The sequence below is a fragment of the Bufo bufo genome, chromosome 7 (assembly GCF_905171765.1).
Source record: "Bufo bufo chromosome 7, aBufBuf1.1, whole genome shotgun sequence".
Lineage (NCBI taxonomy): Eukaryota > Metazoa > Chordata > Amphibia > Anura > Bufonidae > Bufo > Bufo bufo.
The window spans coordinates 222,488,116-222,515,418 of NC_053395.1; the positions used below are offsets into that span (position 1 = coordinate 222,488,116).

General features: G+C 44.0%; 1 protein-coding gene across 2 annotated transcripts in view; it reads left to right on the plus strand.

Moving 5' to 3' along the window:
- USP37 (ubiquitin specific peptidase 37) overlaps window positions 1-27,022 on the plus strand; it is a 30,884-nt gene extending 3,862 nt beyond the window's left edge. Inside the window, exons 4-24 of one of the 2 annotated variants that reach the window (XM_040441262.1) lie at window positions 1,240-1,334; window positions 2,785-2,954; window positions 3,105-3,179; window positions 5,959-6,053; window positions 12,144-12,228; window positions 12,984-13,139; window positions 13,740-13,871; window positions 13,980-14,103; window positions 15,210-15,415; window positions 16,034-16,151; window positions 18,527-18,606; window positions 18,702-18,866; window positions 19,980-20,051; window positions 20,775-20,916; window positions 21,341-21,530; window positions 22,146-22,318; window positions 22,628-22,688; window positions 23,240-23,355; window positions 23,455-23,524; window positions 23,630-23,768; window positions 25,873-27,022. In XM_040441262.1, coding sequence (XP_040297196.1) covers window positions 1,240-1,334; window positions 2,785-2,954; window positions 3,105-3,179; window positions 5,959-6,053; window positions 12,144-12,228; window positions 12,984-13,139; window positions 13,740-13,871; window positions 13,980-14,103; window positions 15,210-15,415; window positions 16,034-16,151; window positions 18,527-18,606; window positions 18,702-18,866; window positions 19,980-20,051; window positions 20,775-20,916; window positions 21,341-21,530; window positions 22,146-22,318; window positions 22,628-22,688; window positions 23,240-23,355; window positions 23,455-23,524; window positions 23,630-23,768; window positions 25,873-25,957 — 2,549 coding nt within the window. In that variant the 3' untranslated portion in view covers window positions 25,958-27,022. The remainder of the gene's footprint in view (window positions 1-1,239; window positions 1,335-2,784; window positions 2,955-3,104; window positions 3,180-5,958; window positions 6,054-12,143; window positions 12,229-12,983; window positions 13,140-13,739; window positions 13,872-13,979; window positions 14,104-15,209; window positions 15,416-16,033; window positions 16,152-18,526; window positions 18,607-18,701; window positions 18,867-19,979; window positions 20,052-20,774; window positions 20,917-21,340; window positions 21,531-22,145; window positions 22,319-22,627; window positions 22,689-23,239; window positions 23,356-23,454; window positions 23,525-23,629; window positions 23,769-25,872) is intronic. The other variant, XM_040441264.1, reaches the window with a different exon arrangement.
- Window positions 27,023-27,303: the final 281 nt, after the last annotated feature.

The following is a 27,303-nucleotide window of genomic DNA, read 5'->3' on the forward strand; positions in this document are numbered from 1 at the left end:
CTGGGAAAAAAGACACTACCCATATAAGGCTGAAGAGAGCAAGTATGCACTGATTAATGCCTCGTTCACACATCAGTGTTCGGTCAGTTATTTTGATCCAAAACCAGGTGCGGCTCTAAACACAGGACGGGTGCAGATCTTTCCCTCATACCTTATGTCTGTGGAAGCTCCAATCCTGGTTTTGGCTTAAAATCACTGATGGAAATCACTGACCGAACACTGACGTGTGAATAAGGGCTCATGAACATGGTTGTGTCCGTTCTTGCAGTCTGCAGATGCAAAACACAGATACGAGATGCCAGTCAACATGACTGTTGCCATTCTTTTTCACTCTTTCACAAATGTCCTACCCCTGTGCGCGAAACGGAAAAGAATAGGATACTTATTTTTTTTTTTGGGGTGCTGCAGATAACAGATGGGGACAGCACACGGGCGTACTGTCCGTATCTTATGTGCAAAAAATGCAGCTCAAAACCTCGGTCGTGTGCATGAGCCCTAAGGCTTAAGGGCACATTGCCACAACCATATCAGTTTTGCGATTCGCAAATGGGGGGTGCAGTCTGTGTGCATCCCACACTTTTTGCGGGCCCCATTGTAAAAAAAAAAAGTACATGTTCTATAATTTGCTGCACAGTTGCAGACAGGGGTGGGCTGCTTTCTGCTGCCATATCTCAGGCTGTGTAGCCTGGTCTTGTTTTAAAGCTAACATTCTCAGCTTTAGGCCTCTTGCACACAAACGTGGTGTTTTTCTTTTACGAGCCATATACTGAACCATTCATTTCAATGGATCCGCAAAAAATACTGAAGGTTTCCGTTCAAAGATAGAACATGTCCTATTATTGGCTGCATACCGGACAAGGATAGTACTGTTCTATCAGGGGCCAACTGTTCCGTTCCGCAAAAAAGGCATGCACATGGACTGGATCCGTTTTTTTGCGGACCGCAAAATACTGAAAAAGCCCTACGGTCGTGTGCAAGAGGCCTTAAAACAAGTCCAAGATCGAGGCTCTAACCGAAATACATAAGGTACATCCTTGGCTACTGCATTGACATCCTGCAAGGACATATGACTTTCGTCCATGGCAGGAAAACGTAATTTCGAAGTGAATTTCTCTAATCATTATTTACTGCTGTTTCTATATGTTTTATGTGGAAACGCCATAGAAATTTACCATCATTTATAATTTTTGCTACAGCAGGAGCTTATTAAACTTTAATTTCACCTTAATAATTTATCAGTGAAAGCCACTCAGGGGTCTGCAAGCTTTGGAGGCATCCTGGGGAACAGAAGTATTCAGAGGGAAAGCAACAGACCACTGACTAACAGAAGTCTGGTAAGCACTATTTTAGACTCTCCATCCACATTAGATGGTTAGTTAGATACATCCAGCTGATCGTTATCTCCCCCTTCTGTCCATTTTCTTGAAGCTTTTGTCTGCACTGATATCTTGTAGCAGAAGGCCAGTATGTCGGGGCTATTTGTGGTATGTTTAGCTCACAGAGGATCAGTTAGACTAGAGACAGATGTAGGAAATGTTTAGTCTTGAAGTTCCCCTTCACTGACAGCTAGCATATCTTGGAAATGGTGAGGAATTAAAACACATGCAACCATTTCTACACTCCATATAGTCGAGTATATTAGAACAGTGGCTCTTCAGCCTGCTGCAGAATTACAACTCCCAGCCTGCCCTTACAGCCTTTAGCTCTTTTGGGGCCCAACAACCCATTTAACGTAAGAAAATTCCAGTCTGTTATCAGTTGAGAGAAGCTTTAAAAGGGTTTTCTGTGATTTTTGTACTGATGACCTGTCCTCAGGATAGGTCATCAGTATAGGTCAACACTCGGGACTAGGGATGAGCGAATCGACTTCGGATAAAACATCTGAAGTTGATTTGCATAAAACTTGGTTCTGATACTGTACAGAGCAGGAGCGCTGTACAGTATTAGAATGTATTGGCTCCGATGAGCCGAAGTTATTACTTTGCAAAGTCTCGCAAGACTTTGCGCAATAACTTCATAAATTAATTTGTACTGTAAAAAAAACATTTCCCAAGTGGTACCTTGGAACCGAACCCAAGTTCGGGAAATGTTTTTTTTACAGTAGAAATTGATTTATGAAGTTATTAAGCGAAGTCTCGTGAGACTTCGCAAAGTAATAACTTCGGCCCATAGGAGCCAATACCTTCTAATACTGTACAGAGCACTCACTCCGTACAGTATTCAAACTAAGTATTATTAATATATAATTTATAATTGACTTTGGATGTTTCATCTGAAGTCGGTTCGCTCATCCCTATTTGGGACCACTACCAATCAGCTGTTTGAGAGGGCATCAGCGCTCGCAGTAGTGCTATGGTCTTCGCACAGCGCTGTACATTGTATAGTGGTTATGCTTGGTATCGCAGTTCAGCTCCATTCACTTCTATGCGGCTGAGCTGCTCCTAGGCCATGTGAACGATGAACGTGTCTTGAGTGGCCTAGGAAAAACTGGAAGAAGGCTGTGGTGCTCACAGGAGCGCCACTGCCTTCTCAAATAGCTGATCGGCCGTGGTCCTGGGTGTTGAAACCCCACCAATCAGATACTGATGACCTATCCTGAGGATGGAACATGAGTAAAAAATCTCTTTAATATGCAATATGGCAGCTCATCCAGATTGTCCCTTGCAAGTTGCAACCACTTTGCCATAGAAAAATGAATATCTGAAATATTGTCATGATATCCTATGCCTATAGTTACTATATATTTTTCAGTTTTCATTAAAATGAATCTTGTCTTTATTTAAGACACCTACCAAGAGAGTGAGCTTTGAAGGTAAAGATGAAACTCCTATCAAAAAGCTGAACAATAACGGAAGGATCCCAGGAAAAACCTCGCCAAATAACATGACTCCAGGCCGTGGTGGGAATTCCCCTGCAACCTCTACTCCGCACAGGACCGGCTTGATGGAGACCAGGTATTCACGTTTGTCTCTGCTCGTATGTAGTCAGCAAGCACCATGCCATTGCACAAGCAATAACTGCATAGCTTCCCATAAGATGTCGGCACACCTAGGGGACTTGGGTTTAACCTGAGTCAATTTGAACTATTTTTTACACTCTCACAGGAGTCAGAAAAGGAAACAATTACTGTCTTCAAGTCCAGAGATTGAAGATTACCCTAAAGAGAATGATTCTTCTACGTATGTTGTGTGGCTGCACATTTATCAGGGCTGTTGGGAGTTTTGCCTTTGATTTGCTTTGCTGCGACTTCTAACTCATCAGCTTTCATTTATTTTATTTTTTAATTTGTGTAATGCGGACTAATGATGTTGCTGGAAATTTTTGACTCCATTTGTCAAGCTTCATTGATTTCAGAATATCCCCAGATACCATACGTTATTACAGTGCCAGCTATGTATGAGATTGATTTAAGTAACCTTGTGCAGTGGACTTGTCACATAATATTTGGTATAGGGGACATTTGTGTAGCACTATTGTGTGTTTGTTCAGGGCAGGCCTTAAAGGGGTTCTACGTTTTGTTTTAACTGATCTATACTCTGATGATGTATAGTCTTGTGTACATGCAGTCTTGCTATACTGGATGGGACAAGCTGGATTATATATGGAAGTTTGCATTTTTGGCAGCAAAGTTGTGATCTGTTCCAGCAGTGATTTCAAAGATCTAAATACTGATTAACTATGTTCATCCGTATCTGATCAGTGGGCGTCCAACACCCGGGACCCCCGCCGATCAGCTTTATGAGAAGGCACCAGCGCTACTGTGAGCGCCGTGGCCTCATTCGTGCTTACCAAGTACAGCGCGGCACATTGTATAGTGGCTGTGCTTGGTGTTGCGCTCAGCCCTTTTCACTTCTATGGGGCTGAGCTTGGGCCATGTCACCAATGACCATATTGTCACTGGTCTTGGAAAAGTTTAGAGAAGGGCGTGGCACTACTGTGAGCGCCTTCTCAAACAGCTGATAGGCGGGGGTCCCGGGTGTCGGACCCCCACGATCAGATACTGATGACCTATTCTGAAGATAGGCCATCAGTATTAACAACTCAGAAAATAATAAGAATGAATAAAAAAAAGAAAAAAATGAAATTAAAATAAAAACTACATCCAAAAAATAACACTAAAATCGAGCCCCTAAAAATCAAGTCAACCCACAAAAAAAAATTCCAACAGTGGTCAATCATTTTTCCTGTAGCAGGAAGTCCTCTGTTAAAGGTGTTTTCAGAGATTTTAATTCTGATGACCTATCCTCAAGATAGGTTATCATTATCTGATTGCGTGGTACCCGACAACCCCACTGATCAGCTGCCTGGGAGCAGAAAAGTATACCTTAATGTCGTGTGTGTTGTGTTTTTTTTTTTTTTTTTTTTTTTTTTTTTTTTCTCGTAGATGACAATTTTATTTTTTTAAGGGGTTGTGCAGTGGGTAAATAGTGATGACCTACCCTCGATAGGTCATCGACAGCAGATATGGGGGGATCCTCACGAGCTCTGCCTCTGTTATTGATGCCCTATAATGAGGATAGGTCATCAATCTACCCACTGCACAACCACCATCAATTCACTTGAGGGATCTTTAAATGTCAGATAAAGCAATTTTGTGGTCTCCTCTGATCCGGCAATCATACAAGACAAATAGAAATAGCACTGCAGAATTAGACCACTCAGAATTGGTCTGTTACCATGGAGACAAATAGATATTCATAGGAACAAAGCTTTTAACTAGCAGAACTTTTTAACTAAAACGTATTGCAAAACTGCTCCATACTCTGAGTCCCATTATTCTGAGCAGCAGCTAATGTCCAGAGTAACTATCGTGTGCACTACACTGGCCCAGAGTGACTCTGTAAGATCCTGGTAGGTTGTCGCAGGTATGTGGAGCCATGCTGACTGCAGTGCATCCCACAGCTGCTGGAGGGGGCGTTATGGTTATCTTGGAACACAATCGAGGTGGTCCCACAGATTGGGTTCAAGTCTGGGGAGATGGGGGGCCAGTGTGGTACTTGGAAGTCTTGGTCATGCTGTTACAGCCAATATCTGACTTTTCTAGCCATGTAACGTCCATCTGTTTTGGAGCTTCATATGCAGTAGGGTTCAGTACGTCTGGTACATTGTGGCGGTGAGCTGCTCCACTGTAGGGTGTCTGTCTGCCCCCTCACGCCTCCATTGCTGACGTTTACCTCTCACATCAGTGGCACATGGTGCTCTGCAGTTTCCACGCCGCTTACACGTGACTCCCTTCATGAGCTACCTGCTGTCGACAAGGATAGTAGGAAGTGGTCAGAATAATGGGACTCCACTGTGTATCTTATTGTAAATATATTCAGACCATTCAAAGGTGGAAATGGGTTTTAAGATGTGACATTGAGAAAATAATGAGATTTTGCCAGAAGGTTTTCTGGCTTTATATAAATGATTATTTGTTTTGTTCACTGGTGTCAGTGAATGGAAACTTTCGATTCTTTGTGCTGATCATTGGAGGGTAGGGCTCAGTAGATTTAGGCCCTGGCACTTGGCATACATAATGTTACGCCATGAGTACGTTTTACCTATAAAACCAGTAAAGTCATTGGTATAGCTTGATAACTGGACTATAAATTTTCCACACCAGACACTGGGGTCAACAAATGAAAGGGCAGTCACAAACCATGTTGGTATTGGGAGCACTGGGGAGTAAGATATTCAGGGCTGGTTGGGTGTGGATCTTTCCATGTCATTGTCTTCTGTCCTGGACACTGGCTTCTCACCATCTTTTTGCACATCCTTTGTGAAAAGCTGCTTTCTCCAGCTCGTGTGACTCAGGTGCTCGGATTCTGTACACTACATGAAAGCATCTCAGAGGCATTGTTTGCACGATCATTTATCCTCACCATAAACTTGGCCAGCTTGCTTTTTTATTTATTTTTGCTTCACTTTGCTCATATTTGGATCCACTGAAATAAGTCTTGCATTTTCTCTTGACAGCACCAACAAAGCATTAACAGACCCCGGGCGAAAATTTCTCAGCAGCAGTCGCGAGAAACAACTAAATCTGAAGCAGGCAGAAGAAAATCGCTCCGGTAAATGTCATTTCTGTTTGCTGTTGCGTTTTCTTTCACTATGCATTGTATTCCATATGCTCCGAATTACTTTGTTGCCATATTAAAACTAGTAAATTTGGCTTCATACATGGAGATTCTGCTGTACACATTCCAAACAGATCAGCAGGCAGACAACCCATTATATGTTGTGTACTGCAGCCAGATTCATGCTGATATTTGGAAGAGAACATTCCCAGATAATCTGCTGAAATGCTCATAGTCCAACTTTTTTTTGCTATTATCTATGGTGAGCTTTAGCCTTATAGTATAACAGGACAAGTAGGAAGATGTTTAATAAAAATCTAGCTCCCACTGTAGCCGCCGGGATCGATGGAACTTTTGATACCTGCCATTTAGTCTACTGCTTGTCATGGATGAAAGTTACTGCAATAGAATCATGGGGGCTCCCGCTTTGATCAGGTTTCCTAGGCCTGGCAAATCCCTGTACAGTCGGACCCCAGGACTGTCTGTGCACACAGCTTGCTTTCTCGCCCAATTCCTTGGGGGACACAGGAAACCTTGGGTATAGCTCATCTCCATAGGAGGCGTGACACTAAGTGAAAGACTGTTAAGCCCCTCCTCCAGCAGCTATACCCTCAGCCTGGAGCGAGCGACTACCAGTTTTTTGCTTAGTGTCAAGGAGGCAAGACACTCTCTGCACTGCAGAGCTGTCTTAGCTAAAGATTTTATTTTTTCTCTTTATTATTTTCAACTTTTTTCCTTTTTTCAACAGGGACAACAGAGTCGCAAAGACCTCTCTGTTTTCCCGGGGTTGAGCTGCGCCAGTGCCGGCTATCCGCACTGCTGCCTCCCCCACAGAAGAAAAGGAGGACCAGGGCAGCCCAGCTCCCCTGCATCCCGCCAGCACAAGGGTCGCCCGCCTGCAAGCCCCTCTCCAGCTTCCTGCCACTTCGGTGCCAGTGGCTGAAGGGGCGTCCCTGCTGGATGGACTGAGGGTGAAAACGTCGACTGGTGAGGTGGCTATGTAGCCGTCCCAAGGGTGCGCTCTCAGTCGGGCCCTTCCTCGATTCAGGATATGCCCTCTGAAGGGGAACTAGTTGATTCAGATTGTGATATGGACTCGGCCTTGCCTTCAAAACTGGCTTCTGCTGTGGGCCATCTTATTAACAATATTCGTGATACCTTTAAGATTCATGATGATCCTCCTAATTCTGAAAAAAACAGTGTTTCCTTTTTTCGCCAAAAACAGACGTCTGCAGTTTTTCCCCTCCACACTGACTTCTCGTCGGTGGTTTCCAAGGCCTGGGCCCGCCCTGATGCCCGTTTTACCCCGCCTAAGAAGTTGGATATCTGTTATCCATTCCCGGCGGATTGCATTACAAACTGGGCGTCACCACCCAAAGTCGACCCCCTGGTGGCCCGTTTGGCAAAAAGCACGGCTATTCCCGTTGCTGATGGCTCTTCCTTACAATCCACTGAGGATCGCCGTATAGAGGCCATTACCAAAGGTATCTTTGCAGCCTCCGGTTCCGCCCTCCGGCCGGTCTTTGCTTCCGCTTGGGCTGGAAAAGCGGTTTCAGAGTGGGCTTCTCAGCTGGATCAGGAGCTTGAATCCGACGTCCCTATTCAGGACCTCCGTGCTCTAGCCCAACTTATCGTTCAAGCCGGCAAATTCGTCTGTGAAGCATCCCTTGATGCGGGGGCTCTCATAGCCCGTTCGTCTGCCCTGGCCGTTTCGGCCAGGAGGGAGCTTTGGTTAAAGGTTTGGACGGCGGACTCCACGTCAAAGCGGTCTCTTACTGGCCTTCCCTTTACTGGTTCTCGATTGTTCGGGACCCGCTTGGATGAAATCATATCCGAAGCCACGGGGGGGAAGAGTACGCATCTTCCTCAATCTAGGACTAGGACCACCACTCGAGGCCGTCCCACTTTTTCTCGCTTCAGGTCTTCCCGCAGGGCTCCCGCACCTCTCACCTCTTCAGGTCCATCCCCTAGCTCTGTCCAAGACAGACGTAAGAAACCTTTTTTTCGGACCCAGCCCTCCTGGCGCAAGTCACAGCCTGCTCGCCCTCCCGCGACCAAGCAGAACACTACCTGAAGGTGCGCCCCCACCCGCCCGGGTGGGGGGGACGTCTCTTCCTGTTCAGGGACTTCTGGTAGGCGCACGTCTCCGACGCCTGGGCTCTCGAAGTTGTGTCTTCCGGGTACAAACTCGAGTTTACGTCCCTCCCCCCAGTTCGGTTCTTTCGCTCCCGGGATCCCCAAGGGGCGGCCGATTTCTTTACTGCCACTCGCACCCTTCTGGACAAAGGGGTCATCGCTCCGGTTCCCATGGAAGAAAGATTCAAGGGGTTCTATTCGAACCTTTTTGTGGTCCCCAAAAAAGAAGGCTCGGTTCGTCCCATTCTGGATCTAAAACGGTTAAACCGTTTCCTTCGTCTTCAGCGATTCCGGATGGAGTCTCTCAGGTCGGTGGTGGCCTCTCTGGAAAAAGGGGAGTTCCTGGCCTCTATCGACATCCAGGACGCCTACCTTCATATTCCAATCGCTCGGTGTCATCAGTGCTTTCTGCGCTTTGCAGTGGGGTCCGACCACTACCAGTTCGTTGCCCTCCCCTTCGGGCTGGCGACGGCCCCTCGCGTTTTCACAAAGGTCCTTGCCCCTGTCCTCGCCTTACTTCGTTCCAGGGGAGTTTTTCTTCTTCCATATTTGGGCGATCTCTCTGGCACCCTCTCTGTCACTCACATCCGCCAGTGTGGACCTCTCGCTACAAACCTTACGCCGGTTCGGTTGGATTATCAATCTTCCCAAATCCGCTCTTGTTCCATCCAGGCAACTGATCTTTCTGGGGATGCTGCTGGATACAGATGCAGCGGAGGTTCGGCTTCCGTCAGAGAAGCGCCAGCTCCTTCATCGGTCGGTTCGGAGCCTTCTGACCCACCGCAATCCTTCCTTCCGGTTCAGCATGCGGGTCTTGGGACAGATGGTGTCCTGTTTCGAAGCAATCCCCTACGCGCAGTATCACTCCCGCACCTTTCAGACTGCCATTCTGTCCGCATGGGACAAGTCCCAGGAAAGTCTGGATCAGCACTTTCCCCTTCCCCCCCCCCCAGGTTCGCTCCTCTCTCCTCTGGTGGTTACGGACCCCTCTCCAAGGGAAGTCCTTCCTGCCGATAACTTGGTTGGTGATTACCACCGATGCCAGTCTGCGGGGTTGGGGGGGGGGGGGGTGTTTCCTCCTCGGTCCGTACAAGGCACTTGGTCTCCATCGGAGTCCAAACTGCCGATCAACGTTCTGGAGCTGAGGGCGGTTCTCCTTTCACTCCGGCATTGGACTTCGCTGCTTCAGGGTCTCCCTGTTCGTGTCCAATCGGACAATGCTACGGCTGTGGCATGCATAAATCATCAGGGGGGCACTCGCAGCACAGCGGCGATGAGGGAGGTGTCTCTAATCCTTCGCTGGGCGGAAATTCATGTTCCAGCCATTTCGGCCATTTACATCCCGGGGGTGGACAATTGGGCGGCGGATTTCCTCAGCCGGACGACTATCGACCCGGGCGAGTGGTCTCTGCACCCCGACGTCTTCGAGTCTCTTTGCCTGCGTTGGGGTCGTCCGGACGTGGATCTCATGGCCTCCAGATTCAACCACAAGCTCCCCACCTTCATGGCCAGAACCAAGGATCCGGACGCTTACGGCGCGGACGCGCTCGTCCTTCCCTGGACGGAGTTCTCTCTCCTCTACGTTTTTCCGCCCCTGCCTCTTCTTCCACGAGTCCTTCGGAAGATCGCGGCGGAGGGCACGCCTGCGATCCTAATAGCCCCGGATTGGCCTCGTCGTCCTTGGTACGCCGACCTTATGTTGCTCCTGGCAGACGCCCCCTTGCCTCTGCCTCTAAGAGAAGACCTCCTCTCTCAAGGGCCGATCTTCCACCAGCATTTAGGGTCGCTACGTTTAGCGGCGTGGCTATTGAAATCGCGGTCCTAACGCGGCGGGGGTTTTCTGCTGACATGGTCCGTACCATGATTCGTGCGCGTAAATCGGCATCGTCCAGGATTTATTACTGAACCTGGCGGGCCTATTTGAATTTCTGCGAGACCTTAGATGTTCATCCCCTTCGGTTTTCTCTCCCCACGATTTTATCCTTCTTGCAGTCTGGTCTGGACTTGGGTTTAGGTCTCAGTACCCTAAAGGGTCAGATCTCAGCGCTTTCGATCCTTTTTCAGCGACCTCTGGCTCCGCTCGGTCCAGTTAAGACTTTTCTTCAGGGGGTTGCTCACTATGCTCCCCCATATCGCGCTCCCGTTCCATCTTGGGATCTTAATGTTGTGCTGACGGCTCTCCAATCTTCTCCTTTCGAGCCTTTGCGCAGGGTTTCCCTTCGCTTGTTGTCTTGCAAAGTTTTTTTCCTCGTTGCCATCACGTCTCTTCGGCGTGTGTCTGAATTGGCGGCACTTTCTTGCGTAGAACCCCTCTTGGTTTTTCACCAGGACAAGGTGGTTCTCCGCCCGGTTCCGGATTTCCTTCCGAAGGTGGTGTCCGCTTTTCACCTGAATGAAGATATTGTCCTTCCTTCTCTGTGCCCGTCCCCGTCTCATCCTCGGGAACGGGATCTTCACCGTCTGGATGTTGTTAGGGCTCTGAGGATCTACTTGGATGTAACTAGACCCTTTCGGCGCTCGGATTCTCTATTTGTGGTTCCGGAGGGTCCGCGCAGGGGGCTGGCGGCATCTAAAGTGGTTATTGCCCGCTTCATCAAGATGGCTGTTGCTGAGGCTTACCGTGCTAAGGGCAGGGAACCGCCCTTTGGTGTTACCGCTCATTCTACCAGAGCGGTCGGGGCTTCCTGGGCTCAGCGGAATCTAGCTTCGGCGGAACAATTGTGTAAGGCGGCCACCTGGTCGTCTTTGCACACTTTCACCAAGTTCTACAAGGTGAACACTTATGCATCGGCGGATGCTGCTTTGGGCCGCCTGGTCTTGCAGGCGGTGGTGCCTTAATGCCTATGGTGCTTTAATTCATCTTGGGTTGTGGTCCCTCCCTATTTGTGGACTGCTTTTGAACGTCCCAAGGTTTCCTGTGTCCCCCAAGGAATTGGGCGAGAAAACGAGATTTTTGTATAACTTACCAGTAAAATCTCTTTCTCGCTCTTCCTTGGGGGACACAGCACCCACCCATTGTTTTGGTTGCCCTGACGGGAGTTTTGACTTGTTGGTGTTAATTTGGTTGATCCTTGCCTTTGTTTTAACTACTTGGGCACATAACTGGTAGTCGCTCGCTCCAGGCTGAGGGTATAGCTGCTGGAGGAGGGGCTTAACAGTCTTTCACTTAGTGTCACGCCTCCTATGGAGATGAGCTATACCCAAGGTTTCCCGTGTCCCCCAAGGAAGAGCGAGAAAGAGATTTTACTGGTAAGTTATACAAAAATCTCGTTTTTACAACACATTGTGTTGCCCTAACAGGAGCCTCTGGATATGCATCGCGCAGATACAGATCATAATGTATTGTACAGAAGAATGCTAATGCTTTAAAACAGTCGTTTTATAATGGGCTGAAAAATGTAACGAAAAGAATAAATTAAACCAATAAAGTCTGCATCATTTTTTTTTGCAAAAGACAAATATTTACTATAAATTACATTTTCTTGCTTTATACGTTGAATGAAAAACAACCTACGCTTATTAGGTATCTGCATGACCGTATTGTAATAACAAAGAATTCATGCAACATGGCTTTTTCCTGTATTTGTAGAGGAGAAACAATTTCAATTATACAGTAATTCATGTATGACCCAAGCAACATAAAACAAGGCCTCAAAAAACAGTGTCAGTGAAAAAGTTAAATATTCGTCTGCTGAAAAGCGGTGAGGCAAAAATAAAAAATATTGGCACATTATTGTGGCTCAAACAGGTCTTGCCTTTATGGGGTTAAAGGGATAATCCACCTTTTTGATATTGACAGGTCTGGAGGATAGGTCATTACTATCAAAAGCTGTAAAACCCCCTTAAATTACTCTTGATCATAGCGTATTATTATTATTTATTATCCCTATATGTTACTAATTGTTAGTGGGGGGGGTTTTTCCCCCATTTTTTTTTTTTCAATTTTAGGTTTAACGCCGCTGCAGTCCTCATCCTTTTACAGCAGCCGATTGACACCAAAGGATTATTCCTTAGGAACTTCATATCCAGAGAGGTAACTTTCAGATAAAATATCATTCAGCAGGTTTTATGTCTTGGGGTATGTGTACACACAGCAGATTTATTACAGAAAGGTCAATGATCAAAGATCCCAATGGGATGGTTTCTGCTGCACATACATAAGTTTTGCAAAATCCTTCAGAATTCGACACACAGAAAATTCTTCTGCCAGTCCTGGGTGAATATTCTCTTGCATTGTTATCTACGTCTTAGCTTCTTCTTTTAACTTGAAGTAAAATTTTGCTGTAGATATAAAGATTTCCCTTCGGTTTGTCATTTATGACATTATTGGTTGCTGATGCACACAGAGGTAACTAGTGCAACACACTATATATGTGCAGGGTCTTTTCTTCTGAATGTTGATGCCCAACGGCATAGGTAGGTTTAGCATAGGACCTGCCTGACTGAGACCACCATGGCGTGGGTTGGTGGGCACAGATGTGTTTTGATCAAAATATATTGGCTAAGAGTCTGAGATTTTATCGTTAGTGAGGGCTTAGCCCATATGTTGTGTTTGCATCTATTGCTATAGTGCATTATTTTCTGTGACTTTTTTTAAAGATATTATTTTGCACTAGTGGACGTGTAAGTTTTTGTGTACAGCACTTCATGGTCCATATAGCTTGCAGCAAAAAATATTATGCTGCATTAAAGATGCCTCCACACTTTGTGTGGGGCTTTTGACATGCAGAAAAAAACAAAAGTAGACCAATCCTCTTTTTGATTAATATATATATATTTTACCCACAGGACCCCTGGATCCACCCAGCCCCCCTCAGCTAAAAGAAGTCTAGTTCTTCCAACACAGTCCAATCTTTTGTCAGCGAAGAAACTGCGACCAAACCAAGACTATGCTGGATGGAACAAGCAGAGAGTTCTTTCTACACAGCCTCAGCAATTGCAGGGGTTGGTAAAATATCTGCTTATATTGGTCAAATCTATAATCTATTTAAAATATGAGAAATTAATTTAGGATTAACTTACATAAATTCTGAAAATGTAAGTTCTAAAAAGTAAGAGGTTGAAAAACAAAAAAATGTGAACGTCCCCTGTAAATGGTCTAAAATAACAAAAGATCTGATGCTAGTCCCTTTTCTCTCCTGCTTCTTCCAGTGCTGAACTCCAGCCCTCCCCACCACTGACCATCTTCCTTGCTGCAGCTTCGACGTTCTGTGCAGCCAATCACTGATTGGCAGCATCGGTGAACTGTGTACATTTAACGTCGCCATTGCAGCCAGGAAAACAAACAGCCACAGGGGGGACTAGAGCGCAATGCAGAAAGAAGCAAGGGAGAACAGGGTGGGTATATTTTTAAAAGATTAAGTCCTTTTTAGACTATTTACAGGGGCTAAGTTTTTATTGAACTCTGACAACAGCTTTAAAATTGAAGGTGTAATTGGGATCTCTTCATAACTATGCAAAGTGTTTGCGGTGAAGCTGAATATATTTCGAAGTGATTTGTCTGTCTCTATCCTCTTTCCATTACTTTCAATAATTATATTGCAGTTTTTCTAACTTGGGAAATACCTGCTACATGAACTCAATCCTCCAGTCGCTGTTTTCACTACAGCCTTTTGCAAATGACTTGCTCAAACAAGGTATTCCTTACAAGAAAATTCCACTGAATGCATTAATCAGGTATGGTGGGTCTTTCATTAAGAGAAATAAACGTATCTGAATAGTTATCGACTAATTGAACATTTATTCTTAATCTGACTTAAGTTGAATTGATGTCCTGTGTTACAGACGATTTGCCTTTCTGTTGGCCAAGAAAGATGTTTGCAGTGCAGAAATGAAGAGGGATCTGCTGAAGAAAGTGAAGAGCGCCATCTCTGCCACTGCCGAGAGGTTTTCAGGTTACATGCAGAATGTAAGTACAGTAGACATCACCATTGCAGATGTATCCTTTTGATTTTTGATAACTAGTAAACATCTAGGGCAGGGATGCTCAACCTGCGGCCCTCCAGCTGTTGTAAAACTACAACTCCCACAATGCCCTGCTGTAGGTGGATAACTGTAGGCTGTCCGAGAATGCTGGGAGTTGTAGTTTTGCAACAGCTGGAGGGCCGCAGGTTGAGCATGCCTGATCTAGGGTGTTCTCATATTCCATCTTATAAAGGGATTGCATTTCAATAGGTTATGCCACTTTATGACTCATCCTGAGAATAAAGGGGATGCAGCTCTGATTCAAAGTGTTTCCTCTGCAGCTTTGCCCAACCACTTGAATGAAACTGCTGCTTTTCCTTTCACAGCATGTGGTCAGGGTGCTGCTGTGCAGTGTCTGTAATAGGGCTGTGTCCCATCATATTCAGGATTGCTTTCAGTCCCACAGATCTAATCTCATAAGAATTGAAAACCTCATTAAGATCTGGTGCAAGTTCTCATAGAAACATGATTGATTCTTTGCCCATAAACTCTGAGGAATGGGAGGCAAGGCCTTATAAAGAGCTAATATGGCTGACAGTGGTAGTTGTCGGACCTCTAATTCCTGTCTTAGATGCTAAAGGTGCCTGTGAGAGACTGCACATACTGGAGCAAGTTTTCTCTTTTGGCTGTAGTTACACTGAATTAAAGGGGTTGTCCGGGTTCAGAGCTGAACCCGGTCATACCTCCATTTTCACCTAGGCATTTTTAGGAGTTCCGCTGACGTCACCGGCACTGATGAGCGGGCTTTAGTGCTGCCCTAGCCAGTAAAACTGCTAGGGCAGTGCTAAAGCCCGCCCATCAGAGCCGGTGACGTCACCGAACACCCTGCCGGGCGGAAGTTTCTGCCCAGCAGTGTGGAAGTTTTTACGCGATCTAGCGGAGCGCATCGGAGCATGAGATGCTCGCCTCAGGGATGCTGCCGGGGTGAAAGTAAGGGTATGTCCGGGTTCAGCTATGAACCCGGACAATCCCTTTAAGATATACTGCTTACCTTTGCTAGTGCGGGTTTAGGTTTACATTAGGCAACATTTTAATGTGATTTCTTTTTAGGATGCCCATGAATTTTTGAGCCAGTGCCTTGATCAGCTAAAGGAAGACATGGCAAAACTGAATAAAGCATGGAAGACAGAACAGTCTTCTGGAGAAGACCGAGCTGGTGGCAAAACTGCTGATGACATTGCTGCCACTCATGTTTACACGTGTCCAGTGATTTTCAATTTCGAGTTTGAAGCTCAGCATTCAATAATATGTAAAATGTAAGTGCAACATCTCTTTAGTCAGAAATTGTTTAGGGATTCTCACCTCCCTGGTTCATGTCTTCAGCTGCGCTGGAGCTTTTTACCTCTGTGCTGAGACACTTTATTTTTGAATGACATTATAGGCGAATGCTAGTACAATTACATCATTGTGCCAACTGCTTGTATGTGCATTTTTCACATTGACCTCTGCTGAATGGCTATTGCACATGTCCTGTAACTGTCCCATTGAAAGCTATGAAGACGCAGAGTGGTGGCTGGGAGCTGCAGCACAAGAGTATGTACATTCTCAAGATGGCCACCAGTCAGAACATCTAGAGAGAACACTGTGCAAGCGCAGCCACTGATGCTAGATTACAGCAATGACCATAATCCTTGACAACGAATAGTTTAATCAAAAACAAGGAAGAGGGCATGATAGGAGGCACTTCGGAAAACTGCACCCAACTGCTAAGCGCCATATTGGATGAAAACATTGAAATGGATTTACTAGATGTGTATACCCTTTTACAGATATTGTGTGCATGTTAGCTTCCAATACAGTTATTGGGGATTTTAATATGTCAGGTCTTTATATACTGATTTATTTTTAGAATAACTCATGTTCCTTGTAATCAGGTGTGGCGAAAAGGTCATAAAGCGTGAGCAGTTTAACGATCTGTCAATTGACCTTCCTCGGAGAAAAAAACTGTTTCCCTCAAGGTCCATACAAGATTCCCTTGACCTCTTTTTCCGGGTAAGTTTCCAGAATTAAAATTATGATTTTGTCATTTGATGGAAATATGTTCAGACTAGAAATGGGAAACCTTAACCTGTTTAGGACATAGGGCGTACAGGTACACCCTGATGTCCTGGTACTTAAGGACACAGGGCGTACCTGTACGTCCTATGTATTTCCGATCGCGGGCGGTGATCGGAACTGGGTGCCTGCTCAAATCATTGAGCAGGCACCCGGGTACAATGCGCGGGGGGGGGCCCAAAAAATATTGTGTAACTCTTAAATTAAAAAAAGCATACATATTAGGTATCGCCGTGTTCGTAATAGCCTGCTCTATAAAAATATCACATGACCTAACCCCTCAGGTGAATACCGTAAAAAAAGCTATTTTTTTGTCACCTTACATCACAAAAAGTGTAATGGCAAGCGATTAGTCATACGCACCCCAAAATAGTGCTAATCAAACGGTCATCTCATCCCACGAAAATCATACCCTACCCAAGATAATCGCCCAAAAACTGAAAAAAACTATGGCGCTCAGAGTATGGAGACACTAAAACATATTTTTATTTTATTGTTACCTTGCCTCACAAAGTGTAATATAGAGCAAAACTAAACTTTTACCCTAAACTAGTACCAACAAAACTGCCACCCTATACCGTAGTTTCCAAAATGGGGTCACTTTTTGGGATTTTCTACTCTAGGGGTGCTTTAAATGGGACATGGTATCAAAAAAACAGTCCAGCAAAATCTGCCTTCCAAAAACCGTATGGCATTCCTTTCCTTCTGCGCCCTGCAGTGTGCCTGTACAGTAGTTATAGAAACACCTCATATGTGGTCGTAAAACTACAGAATCAGGGCCATAAATATGGAGTTTGGTTTGGCTGTTAACCCTTGCTTTGTAACTGGAAAAAAAATATTAAAATGGAAAATCTGCCAAAAAAGTGAAATTTTTAAATTGTATCTCTATTTTCCATTAATTCTCGTGGAACACCTAAAGGGTTAACGACGTTCGTAAAATCAGTTTTGAATACCTTGAGGGGTGTAGTTTCTAGAATGGGGTCATTTTTGGGTGGTTTCTATTATGTAAGCCTCGCAAAGTGACTTCAGACCTGAACTGGTCCTTAAAAAGTAGATTTTTGAAAATTTCAGAAAAATTTCAAGACTTGCTTCTAAGCCTTGTAACGTCCCCAAAAACTAATAAAATGGCATGTCATTCCCAAAATGATCCAAACATGAAGTAGACATATGGGGTAATAATATGTAAGGTAATAACTATTTTTGGAGGTATTACTATGTATTATAGAAGTAGAGAAATTGAAACTTAAAAATTTGCTAATTTTTCTATTTTTTTTTTTGTAAATTTGGTATTTTTATTTTTTATAAATAAAAATGAATTTTTTTTTTTACTCCATTTTACCAGTGTCATGAAGTACAATATGTGACAAAAAAAAATCTCAGAATGGCCTGGATAAGTCACAGCGTTTTAAAGTTATCACCACGTAAAGCGACACTGATCAGATTTGCAAAAAAATTGCCTGGTCCTTAAGGTGAATGAGCCCAGTCCCTAAGGGGTTAAATGGGTTGTCCAGAAATATATAATTTCTAGCAGGTGCCGGCAGTCTGCCTCTACTACTGAAAGGATCTTACTTACCTGCTCCCTGCGGTTCCAGTCCTCTTTTTGCTCCCTTGTCTCCATCTTCCAGTCTCTGGGATGTTGGTGTTTTTTCTCCTCCCTCTCTCTGGCATAAGCGTGGTCACCTAATCCTCATCACTGCTGAAGCCAGCGGTTGGCTGAAGAGGATCCGGTGAGCATGTTCATACTAGGGAGGAAGGAAAGAAACCCCTCACCAGAAGAGGGAGATGAGGAGGGAGCAGGTATGATCCTTTCAGTAGGGGAGGTAGGCTTCCAGCACTTGTTAGAAATGATGCAGTCCCAGACAACCCCTTTTAAAATACTCTATATGAAGCTAGCTCTGGTTCCTGCTGTTAGGAGTATTCTGGGACTTGGATATTGATTACCTATCCACAGGGAAGGTGATCAGTATCAGATTGATGGGTGTCTGACTCATGACACTCCATCCAATCAGCTGTTAGAAAGGGCTGCAGCCTCTTCCTTGGCCTGTGATGTCACATCCATCAGTCACACGGCTTATGTGCTGGTAAATTAAGTACGGTAAATGGACCTGGGCTTCAATACCAAGCACAGCCACTATTTTTAAGTTGTGAAAAACCTCTTTAGTAATACACTTTTCAACCACTATTAATACATTTATTACTGAACGCATCATGTCATATTACAACATTTGACTGGTTAACTTGGATTTTTGTAAAAAATAAAAAATAAAAATACTTAAAATATGAAGTTATATTAAGTTGCTTTGTATTTGCAGAAGGAAGACCTGGAATATTCCTGTGAGAAGTGCAGTGGAAAGTCAGCCATTGTAATACACAAGTTTAGCCGGTTGCCCAGGCACGTAATACTTATGTTGTGCAGTAAACTAGAATTTGGTTGAGCGTTGTGTTCTTTTTGGATATTCACGTATTACTTTTTTTTTTTTTCTGCAGGGTCTTAATTCTTCACCTTAAACGTTACAGTTTTAATGTGGCGCTGTCACTCAATAACAAAGTTGGCCAACAAGTCACCATTCCCCGTTACCTTACTCTGTCATCGCACTGTACAGAAGGCACAAGGCCCCCAGTGCCGCTGGGCTACAGTACACAGGCAGCAGCGTATGTCTCAACTTGGATTTTTCTTTTAGGGATAACATTATTTTTGCTTGTCTGCTGAATTACTAGGAATTTGGTTTATTCCTGGCCTTCGTAACTTGTTTCCTGTAGCGTTTTTTCACTTTATTGTATAACTAGAAATCATTTTTTGCTTCTTTTTTTAAAAAATATTACTGTTATCTGATATATAGCAAAGTTTGGACACACTGTCCAGCTCACCGCTCTTGTTGCTTGATCCTATTCACACCAGTCGCTATGGACACTACCTCAGCTCCAGAGCTTTATAATGTCTAAAGATGTAAACAGCACTTGGACCATAAAATCTTGAAGCTTTTATTGAGTCATATAGGGCTGCAACGAGTACTCGACTAAATTGAGTAATTCGACAAAAAAATCCTCTGCATATTTTTTTTGCATCAAGGATTCGTTTGTCACGTGACCACGGAGCAGGAGTGAAGCACCTGCTATTACTCCCGCTCCATGGTCTCCCGCTGCTCGCGGAATACTCGCCTTTCCAGCAGGGGGCCTTCCATGGTCCCGCGCTACACTGACCTACGCACACTGTGACCTGACACTCTGTGTAAGCAGCGTGGAATGGTGGAGTGTCGGCGGCGCCCCTGCTGGAAAGGTAAGTTGGTGCGACTAAGGCTGGGTGCCCGGAGTGCACGGCGTCATAGCAACCAATGATGCTGTGCACTCTTGCTTTCAGGAGGAGTGGGGGGGGGGGGAAGCTGCTGGCACAACGGGGGGTGGGGGAGAGCACAGGGGGAACTGATGCACTTGGGCTGATCGCACAAGGGGGAACAAAGGGTGTTGGACTGATGGTTGGGGGTCTGAGTATTTCTAAAATAATAGTTTACTGCAGCCCTAGAGTCATATTAAAAACAGCATCCCAGAAAAGGGGTTCAATCCAGATCATAACCCCCTCAACACTTGACCTCCCCCCCCCCCCTTTTTTTATTTTTTTCTGAAAGACTTCAAAATTTTAAGGATGATATGCTGTATACATATTCAGAAGTTGTTACTGTGTATTTTATCATCAATATCTTTATTTTTCACCTTGGCTCTAGAAAGGAATGACTTTGCTTCTTATCACTGTTTTCTCTTGTAATGCAGGAATTTGAGACCACTTAAAACCTCACAGATGGTGAATTCCTGCAGTGTCGGCAGCCTCTTTACAGCGGTCAGGTATGGCACTACAACTTTCTGAATATAGATTGAGTGGTGGAGTTGAGCCTTTGGTGGAATTTTTACATGAAATTGAATGTCCATCCTTTTTGGGTTTTTAAATCAGTCCAGCATCCTGTGCTGATTAATCCTCATTCCTTTAAATAGACCTAGTTAAATAATAGGATTTATTACTACTTAAGTGTCCACAAGAAATGTCGACTACTTGGTTATAAATAAAATGAAGAAATGGATCAGCTGCGCTAATAGTCAAAAACAGCCATATTAAGAATCTCTTATTACTGTTTGGTTGTACCACAACTTAATAGATCTACTAGATAATATAACAATTTTTCAATTTAAGTCATTTTACCAAAAATGTACTTGTCTAGATATTGCTGTATTTGTGGTCCTCTCCCTGGACTTTCTTCCACAGCAGGAGGAGCCATAACAAGCATGTAATGGCATTATCTAGATGCAGGAGACTGTTCATACAGTAATCTAATATTTAATCATGGGGCAACCCCTGTTGGGACTGTAGTTTACCGTGTGATCAGCACAGAATTGCATTGGGGTTCAGTGATGATTGAAGCAAAGTTCCCTCATTGTACGTGGGCTTCACCAACGTGTGCACACCAGCTCATTATTCACATTGAAATTTGGTGCCGCTGTAATTATTGAAGCTAAAAAAAAAGTATTGCAGTGACCATTGTCTAAAACTCTTTTCCATTTTTATCTAAGCAGAAAACAAAGCCTGAAATCCACGAGCAATTTGTCCCTCTGTTTAGATTCTGAAAGTGATGATGAGCCCCTAAAGAGAAATGTCGTAAACCATAAAGCAATAATAAGTATGGGTAAAGATTCTCCGCCTGAATACCTGGACAAGGTAAGAACTACGAGATATTGCTGGAACCATCAACCGAACTTGGTCATTAACTTGACTGATCCAAAACAAATGATTTTCAAAGACTATGCTGAGATGTGTACAATAGTCTGAATCGTAAGGCAGCCCTAAAAACATAAAATAATCTAACTATCGCTGTTAGCAGTCACTTCGGTCTAGGAGGAGGAATAAAAGCATACAGCACAAGGGGTAAAGGAATGGGGGTCCATTTTATTAGAAGAGCCTTTGTGAAACTGACTTTTACATATAGGGACGAGTTGCATATTTCCGTTTTTGTCTGGCCAATTAATCTCTCAATATGTCTCTAGATATTGACTGGACATGTTGACATTTCCATATATTCCTTTTATAAAAAAACGAACAGAATTGATTAAAAAAAAATTTTTATTTAATATTCGCTCTCTAGAAATCAAATTCAGAAAGCGTGAAATGTCAAGAGCTTGCTGATACAAGCTTTGATGAAATGAACGATGACGAACTGATGGCGGCTGTGCTGGAAATGACCAAAAAAGATACCAACAACGAAGAAGAGGAGAAACTGGCGAGCAGTCCGGATACTGGATTTGGTGATGATGAGATGCAAGAAACCGTTGAAGGTATGGAGACTATAGAGGAAGAGAATCCAAAGGATGGGGAGAAATTATGTGTCTCTTCAGCTTAGTTAGTGATCAAACACTTTACATATTTTTTGCCTCTGTTTTTCACTAACTGGGGAATCTATAGAAACCTATTCCCAGGCGTAAACCACCCACTGTGGTGATGTTGATCACTGGCAGATCTGATCTTTGCTAATGGCTCTGCAGTGCCAAGATCACCCAGTGGTCCTCTGACTGCTGTGTCTAATAGAGGCATTGACATTGCAGGTCCTCCTGTCTGCATTGCATTTACAGAATGCTGTGTAGACTGCAGAAGAGAAAACACTTGCGGTTATAAACTGCTTTTGTCTTTCCAGGGTCCAGCATCTGACTAGCTCATGCAAGTCTGAATAAGCAGGATCTTTAAGCACGAACTGTACATTTATAATGGCATGGGTTTAAAACCCATTCTCCAAAGTGTTAACGAAAAGATTTTAGCCTTTTGAATTGCTAATACCTCACAGTATTTTATAAAGTTCATCTGTACATAAAAGATTCATCATAGGAAGTCAGGTTACATGTTGTGCTCTGCATTTCATCTTAACTATATGCTACAATAATATGACCTCTCTTTAGCCGTTCCTGGTGCTGCTCAGTATAGTGACCTGGCCAAGGACTTTGATGAAAATAAAGAGAACAAGACCCCGGATGGCTCCCAGAATGACATGGACTGGATGCAGCGTGAGCTGGATAGAGAGCGAGAGGAGCTGGAGCTGCAGCAGGCTTTGGCACAATCTCTCCAAGAACAAGTGAGATCAGTAGTTTTATGTTGAAGCACCTTCCTTGCAAGTAGGTCTGCTTAGGTTCTGTTCCCGACACGTTTTTGCCCTATGTCAGACCTACACATTTAAGTGCAGTTGTGCACAAAAGTTTAGAATTCTGCTGTAACATTCCCATTGCTTTCAATGCACTTCCATGTTGTAAAGACTCTTGTGCATACACCTCTGCATGATCACAGTTGTTAGATTATCCCTGCCGTCTGGATAATGGAACAAATTGATCGATTAACTTTTTTACTTTTACATTTTTTTTATTTTTTTTCCCGCTTATGATCACAGGAGGCTCGAGAATTAAGAGAAGATGATGAACTGAAAAGAGCGACAGAACTGAGCTTACAAGGTGATGCAGCTTTACCTCTGTACATGCCGGCCACATAGAATGAATGTGAAATATTCAGATTACTTTACGCTTTTTCATTTACAACACAAACTAAATACATGTAAAGTAAAATGAGCTAATTATAGAAATGTTAAAGGGGTTGTCCAGGATTTTTATATTGATAGCCTATCCTCATCGGGCTCATTTTCCCCAGTTCCACGTCTAAGACTCTGCAGATAACCCCCTACTCACGGAATCGCTGCGATAAGATTCCCTGCCAGTTACTGAACTTGTATGCAGACCAGCCCTGTCGTTTTAAGACATCGAGTGGCCTGCAAGTGTTTAGAGATTTTTTTCTTTCTGAAGAACAGGTTTCTCCCTATAGTTACCTCCCTACAGTTATCAGTTGACTTGGGGAAATAGTTAAATGCTTGCTAGATGCTGACATGTAGTTACCAACATGGCCCTGAAAGTCGGCTAATGTCCAAACTGGCATCGAAATGTGAGTGTAAAATTTTTTCATTGTACCTTGAAGTGTCATTTATCTGTTGCTGTCCTATTTCTGGATACAGAGTTTAATAGCTCATTGCTGGATGGGATGATGTCTGATGAGGATTCTGGAAATGAAGATGTTCTAGACATGGAGTACACAGAGGAGGAAGCTGAGGAGCTGAAGAAAAATGCAGAGGTAACGTCTCCTCCCTGTTCATGTGTCCATTAAGAATGGATTTATTTTTTTATCACTGGAAAGCTTGTGTTTAATGCTCCTTGTGCTGTTGACTTGCAGACTGGAGAACTGTCGCACTCCTATCGTCTGGTCAGCGTCGTCAGCCACATCGGAAGCTCCTCATCCTCTGGTATGAAACATTTCTTTCCCAGAGATCCTTTGTATTGTTTTTACAGTGGATGGTTTTTGGGGATCTGTAATTCTCTCCCATTCTCTTTTTTTTTTTTTTTTTCAGGCCACTACATCAGTGATGTGTATGATATCAAGAAACAAGCATGGTTAACATACAATGACCTGGCTGTGTCGAAGACTCAAGAGGGCACCGTCCAGCATGACCGGGATCGCAGCGGCTATATATTTTTCTATATGCACAAGTGGGTACTAGGGTCTTTTCAAAGCTTTTAACTCCATAAACTCAGATGCAGGGCATAAATAAAAGTGTAAATCTCGCTCATCTAGGCCTGTGGATTTGTAGGTTGCTTCAATAATGACAAGAACAGGAAGAAATGGTCACATCTGGTACATCACATGACCTCAAGATTATGCAGATTTATATTCATTCATGGTCTGTGGATAGTTCGGTGATGACCCTGATTGACAGAACTAGAATATGCACCCTTAATGACCGCCAATGCGTCATTTTACAACAGTCATTAGTAGGCATTATTCTACAGCGCCATGGGTTGGGTGTCTGGCTGTTCGAAACGGCAAGGCATTCACTTATTGATCACTCTATAGACAGCACTTATCTGTGCGTTATGCATGATCCCTGTAATCGTAGGGTGACTAGTCGCATGACTATGCTGCTTGGGTCATTGTTTTCCGTTGTAACTAGGACTGATATGGCAGTTTCAGTTTTATGGGAAAGTCATTAAAGTCTCTTCGCTTTTGGGGAGCACTTCATTACAAAAATATATAAACATAAAATAAAGTCCACCAATCATATTCAAAGCCTGGACACAGTGAGCTTTACTGGGGCATGTGATGCATTAAAATAAGGAAATATGGTGGGATAATGTAAGACTTTCCTTAGATACATAAATGGACCTGAGCTGCACCCCTATGTGATGTCTTTTCCCCCTTAAAGCAATCTGCACACTACTAGTGGGACCCCCACTTATAACAGCAGGAGTCCCCTGTGTGAATAGACCAGTAGTTCATATGCCTTACAATGGCTTCATGCAATTCTAAAGGGCTGCTGGAGATAACCAAGCACTGTATTCAGCAGTTTCATAGACCATAAATACAGTGGTGGTCTCACACACACCACTGCTCCAATCGGTCATGGGAATTGAGGACCCCCAGGAATCATACATTCATCACAATCCCCTTGGACCTTAAAGGGATTCTCTCACCAGGATAATGCCTATAGAGACGTTCATATGTGCAGTTGGGTCTCCTCCTGCATGCATTAAATATACATGTGACTGCCATCAATGATTGATTTAGTTTTATATTTAATAAAACAACAACATATTATTGATACGCTAATTACCTTAAGGAGCCCAAGGGGCTGCCCCTATTGCCGTTGTGGCCCAGCACCGCCCCACATCCAATAATGCTCTCCTTCCAGCCCCGACATCACTGCCCAGAAGAGCCGTAATCCCGCGCATGGACACGTGCATTTCCTGAGGCTGCTGCCAGCACAGGGAAAATAGACCGCGTGGGATTACTGCGCTTCTGGGTAGTGACGTCCGTGCACGGACACTTGCACTCCCTGAGGCTGCGCAGTGCCAGCACAGGGAAAGACAGCGCGGGACTACGGCGCTTCTGTGCAGTGACCTAAAGGCTGGAAAGAGGGCATTATTGGATATGGGGCGGTGCTGGGCTCCAGGAGAAGGGTGCAGCTGGGCTCCACCGGCGATGGGGACAGCTCCTTAGTAAGGTAATTAGTGTATGAATAAAATTGATATAGGTTTGTCTTCTGTGTGAAATCATTGATGGCAGTAACACGAGTATATTTATAACATGAACGTCTCTATAGACCTAATCCTGGTGACAGAATCCCTTTTAAAGGGATTGTCCAACCTCAGGTTATGCCATCACTGGCTGATCAGCAGTGATCGGACAACCCGCACCTCCACGATCCTGCTGTTTGTAGCTCCTTTTCCGGAACTACAGTACGCCGTGAACATTGTAGTGGACAGAGCAGCAATCTATTGGTCAAAAGGCTAAAAAAAAAAAAGTTTTTAGTGATTTGTAAGTATCATTTTTTTTTTTTTTTTTTCCACCTTCAAACTATTTTTAATTTTCTCTTTAGGGTCCATTCACACGTCCGTGTGTGTTTTGCGGATCCATGAATCCGCAAAACACAGACATCACCGGCACTTAATAGAAAATGCCTATTTTTGTCTGCAATTGCGGACAAGATCGGAATTGCCGACGTGTAAATGGACCCTAAAAAAATCCTAGAAATTGTTTTTTATTCTTCTTTAGCTAGTCCCTGCCTGAAGTCCTTGGTCTTTTCTTTCCCTCCAGGGACATATTTGATGAAATTGTTGAAGAGGAGAAAAAAGCACAAGCAAGTATTGACCCGAACAGATCAGCCAGACCCCCGATGTGACTCGTGGAGCGCCGGCCTCTAGACTTGCACTGAACTCCAGTATGTTGGATTTGTGAGGTGTAATAAGCACATGAACAGGACCTCACTGCTAGTTCTGTAGCTTGCTGCTGTGTAACCCGGGGATCACGGCACAAACTGAAATCTGCCAATGTCGCACCTACTGAAGTTTTACACTTGTAAATGGGATTGCAGAGCTCTTGTTATCCTGTTTGTTTCTCACAGCAATAAGCTTTTCGTGTCCTTGAAGACCTTTGTGACACTACACAACTAACCTGCAGTACCTCTAGCTCCCAGTAGAGGCGACTTCTGAACTGTTTTCCCCGCTCTTCCCCTCTTCCATTCTGAAAATTTGGCTGTAATGCCAATAATGTTAATAGTTCAAAGGCGGAGTAAACTTTAATCTCTCCAATTTTTTTGTGCAGTTTATCTGTTTTCAGCCGTTTCCTTTTAGGTTTAGTGGCCCTTTAAGGCCGCACTATTTGAATGAGCACTGCTTTTTTTTTTTTTTTTTTCTTGAAAAAAATGTAAGTTTTGTTAATACTTTGTACAGGAGAAGTTACTATATGATCCTTTATTTCTCCATTCCTGCTGGTTCATAGCAATAAGATGGTGCTGGAGCATGCACGCTGTTCCGTGGGGGGGATTGGCGCACATTGCTGCCTGGCACCGATGACAATCGGTCACGAAGATGACAATATTTTTAACCATTTTTATTTCTGCCTATCTGCTCCTTGTCTTTTTATACGTGAGGGCATTATTCCTGAAGTTTGTCGGGTCTTGCATCCTTCCTCTGCTGCAAAACTAAACGCGTTTATTATACCTTTTGGTTGTCTGTTCCTCTGAAAATATTTCACCATTTTCTTAAGTCCTTATGTTGCAGTTTTCAGCTTCCAAAATGCAGTGTGTAAGTCTTTGTAACGTCCTCTGCTCCCCTCTCCCTCTTCCCCTGATATTTTCTGGTAAGGTGTATTTTGATTTGGTTGTACATATTCTATTTAACTATTTTAGGCTTTTGTTTTTATGTTGTCTTTCTTCTGTATGAAAAAGACTTAAGTTAAATAATTTGCTGCATTGACTGTTTTATTCCCCCCCCCCCCCCTTAAGAGTTTACTGTCCACTTGTCATCAGACATCTTAAAGGGGGTTTTCTGCTTTTGCCATATTCATGGCCTATCCTCAGGCTAAGGGCTCATGTGCACAACTGTATTTTTGGTCCGCATCAGATGATCTGCATTTTTGTGCACTGGATGAAGATGCATCCATTTTAACAGGGCCGCAATACAACGCGGACAGCACACTGTGCACCGTCCACATCCATTTATACATTCTGCAGTCCTGCAAAAAAGA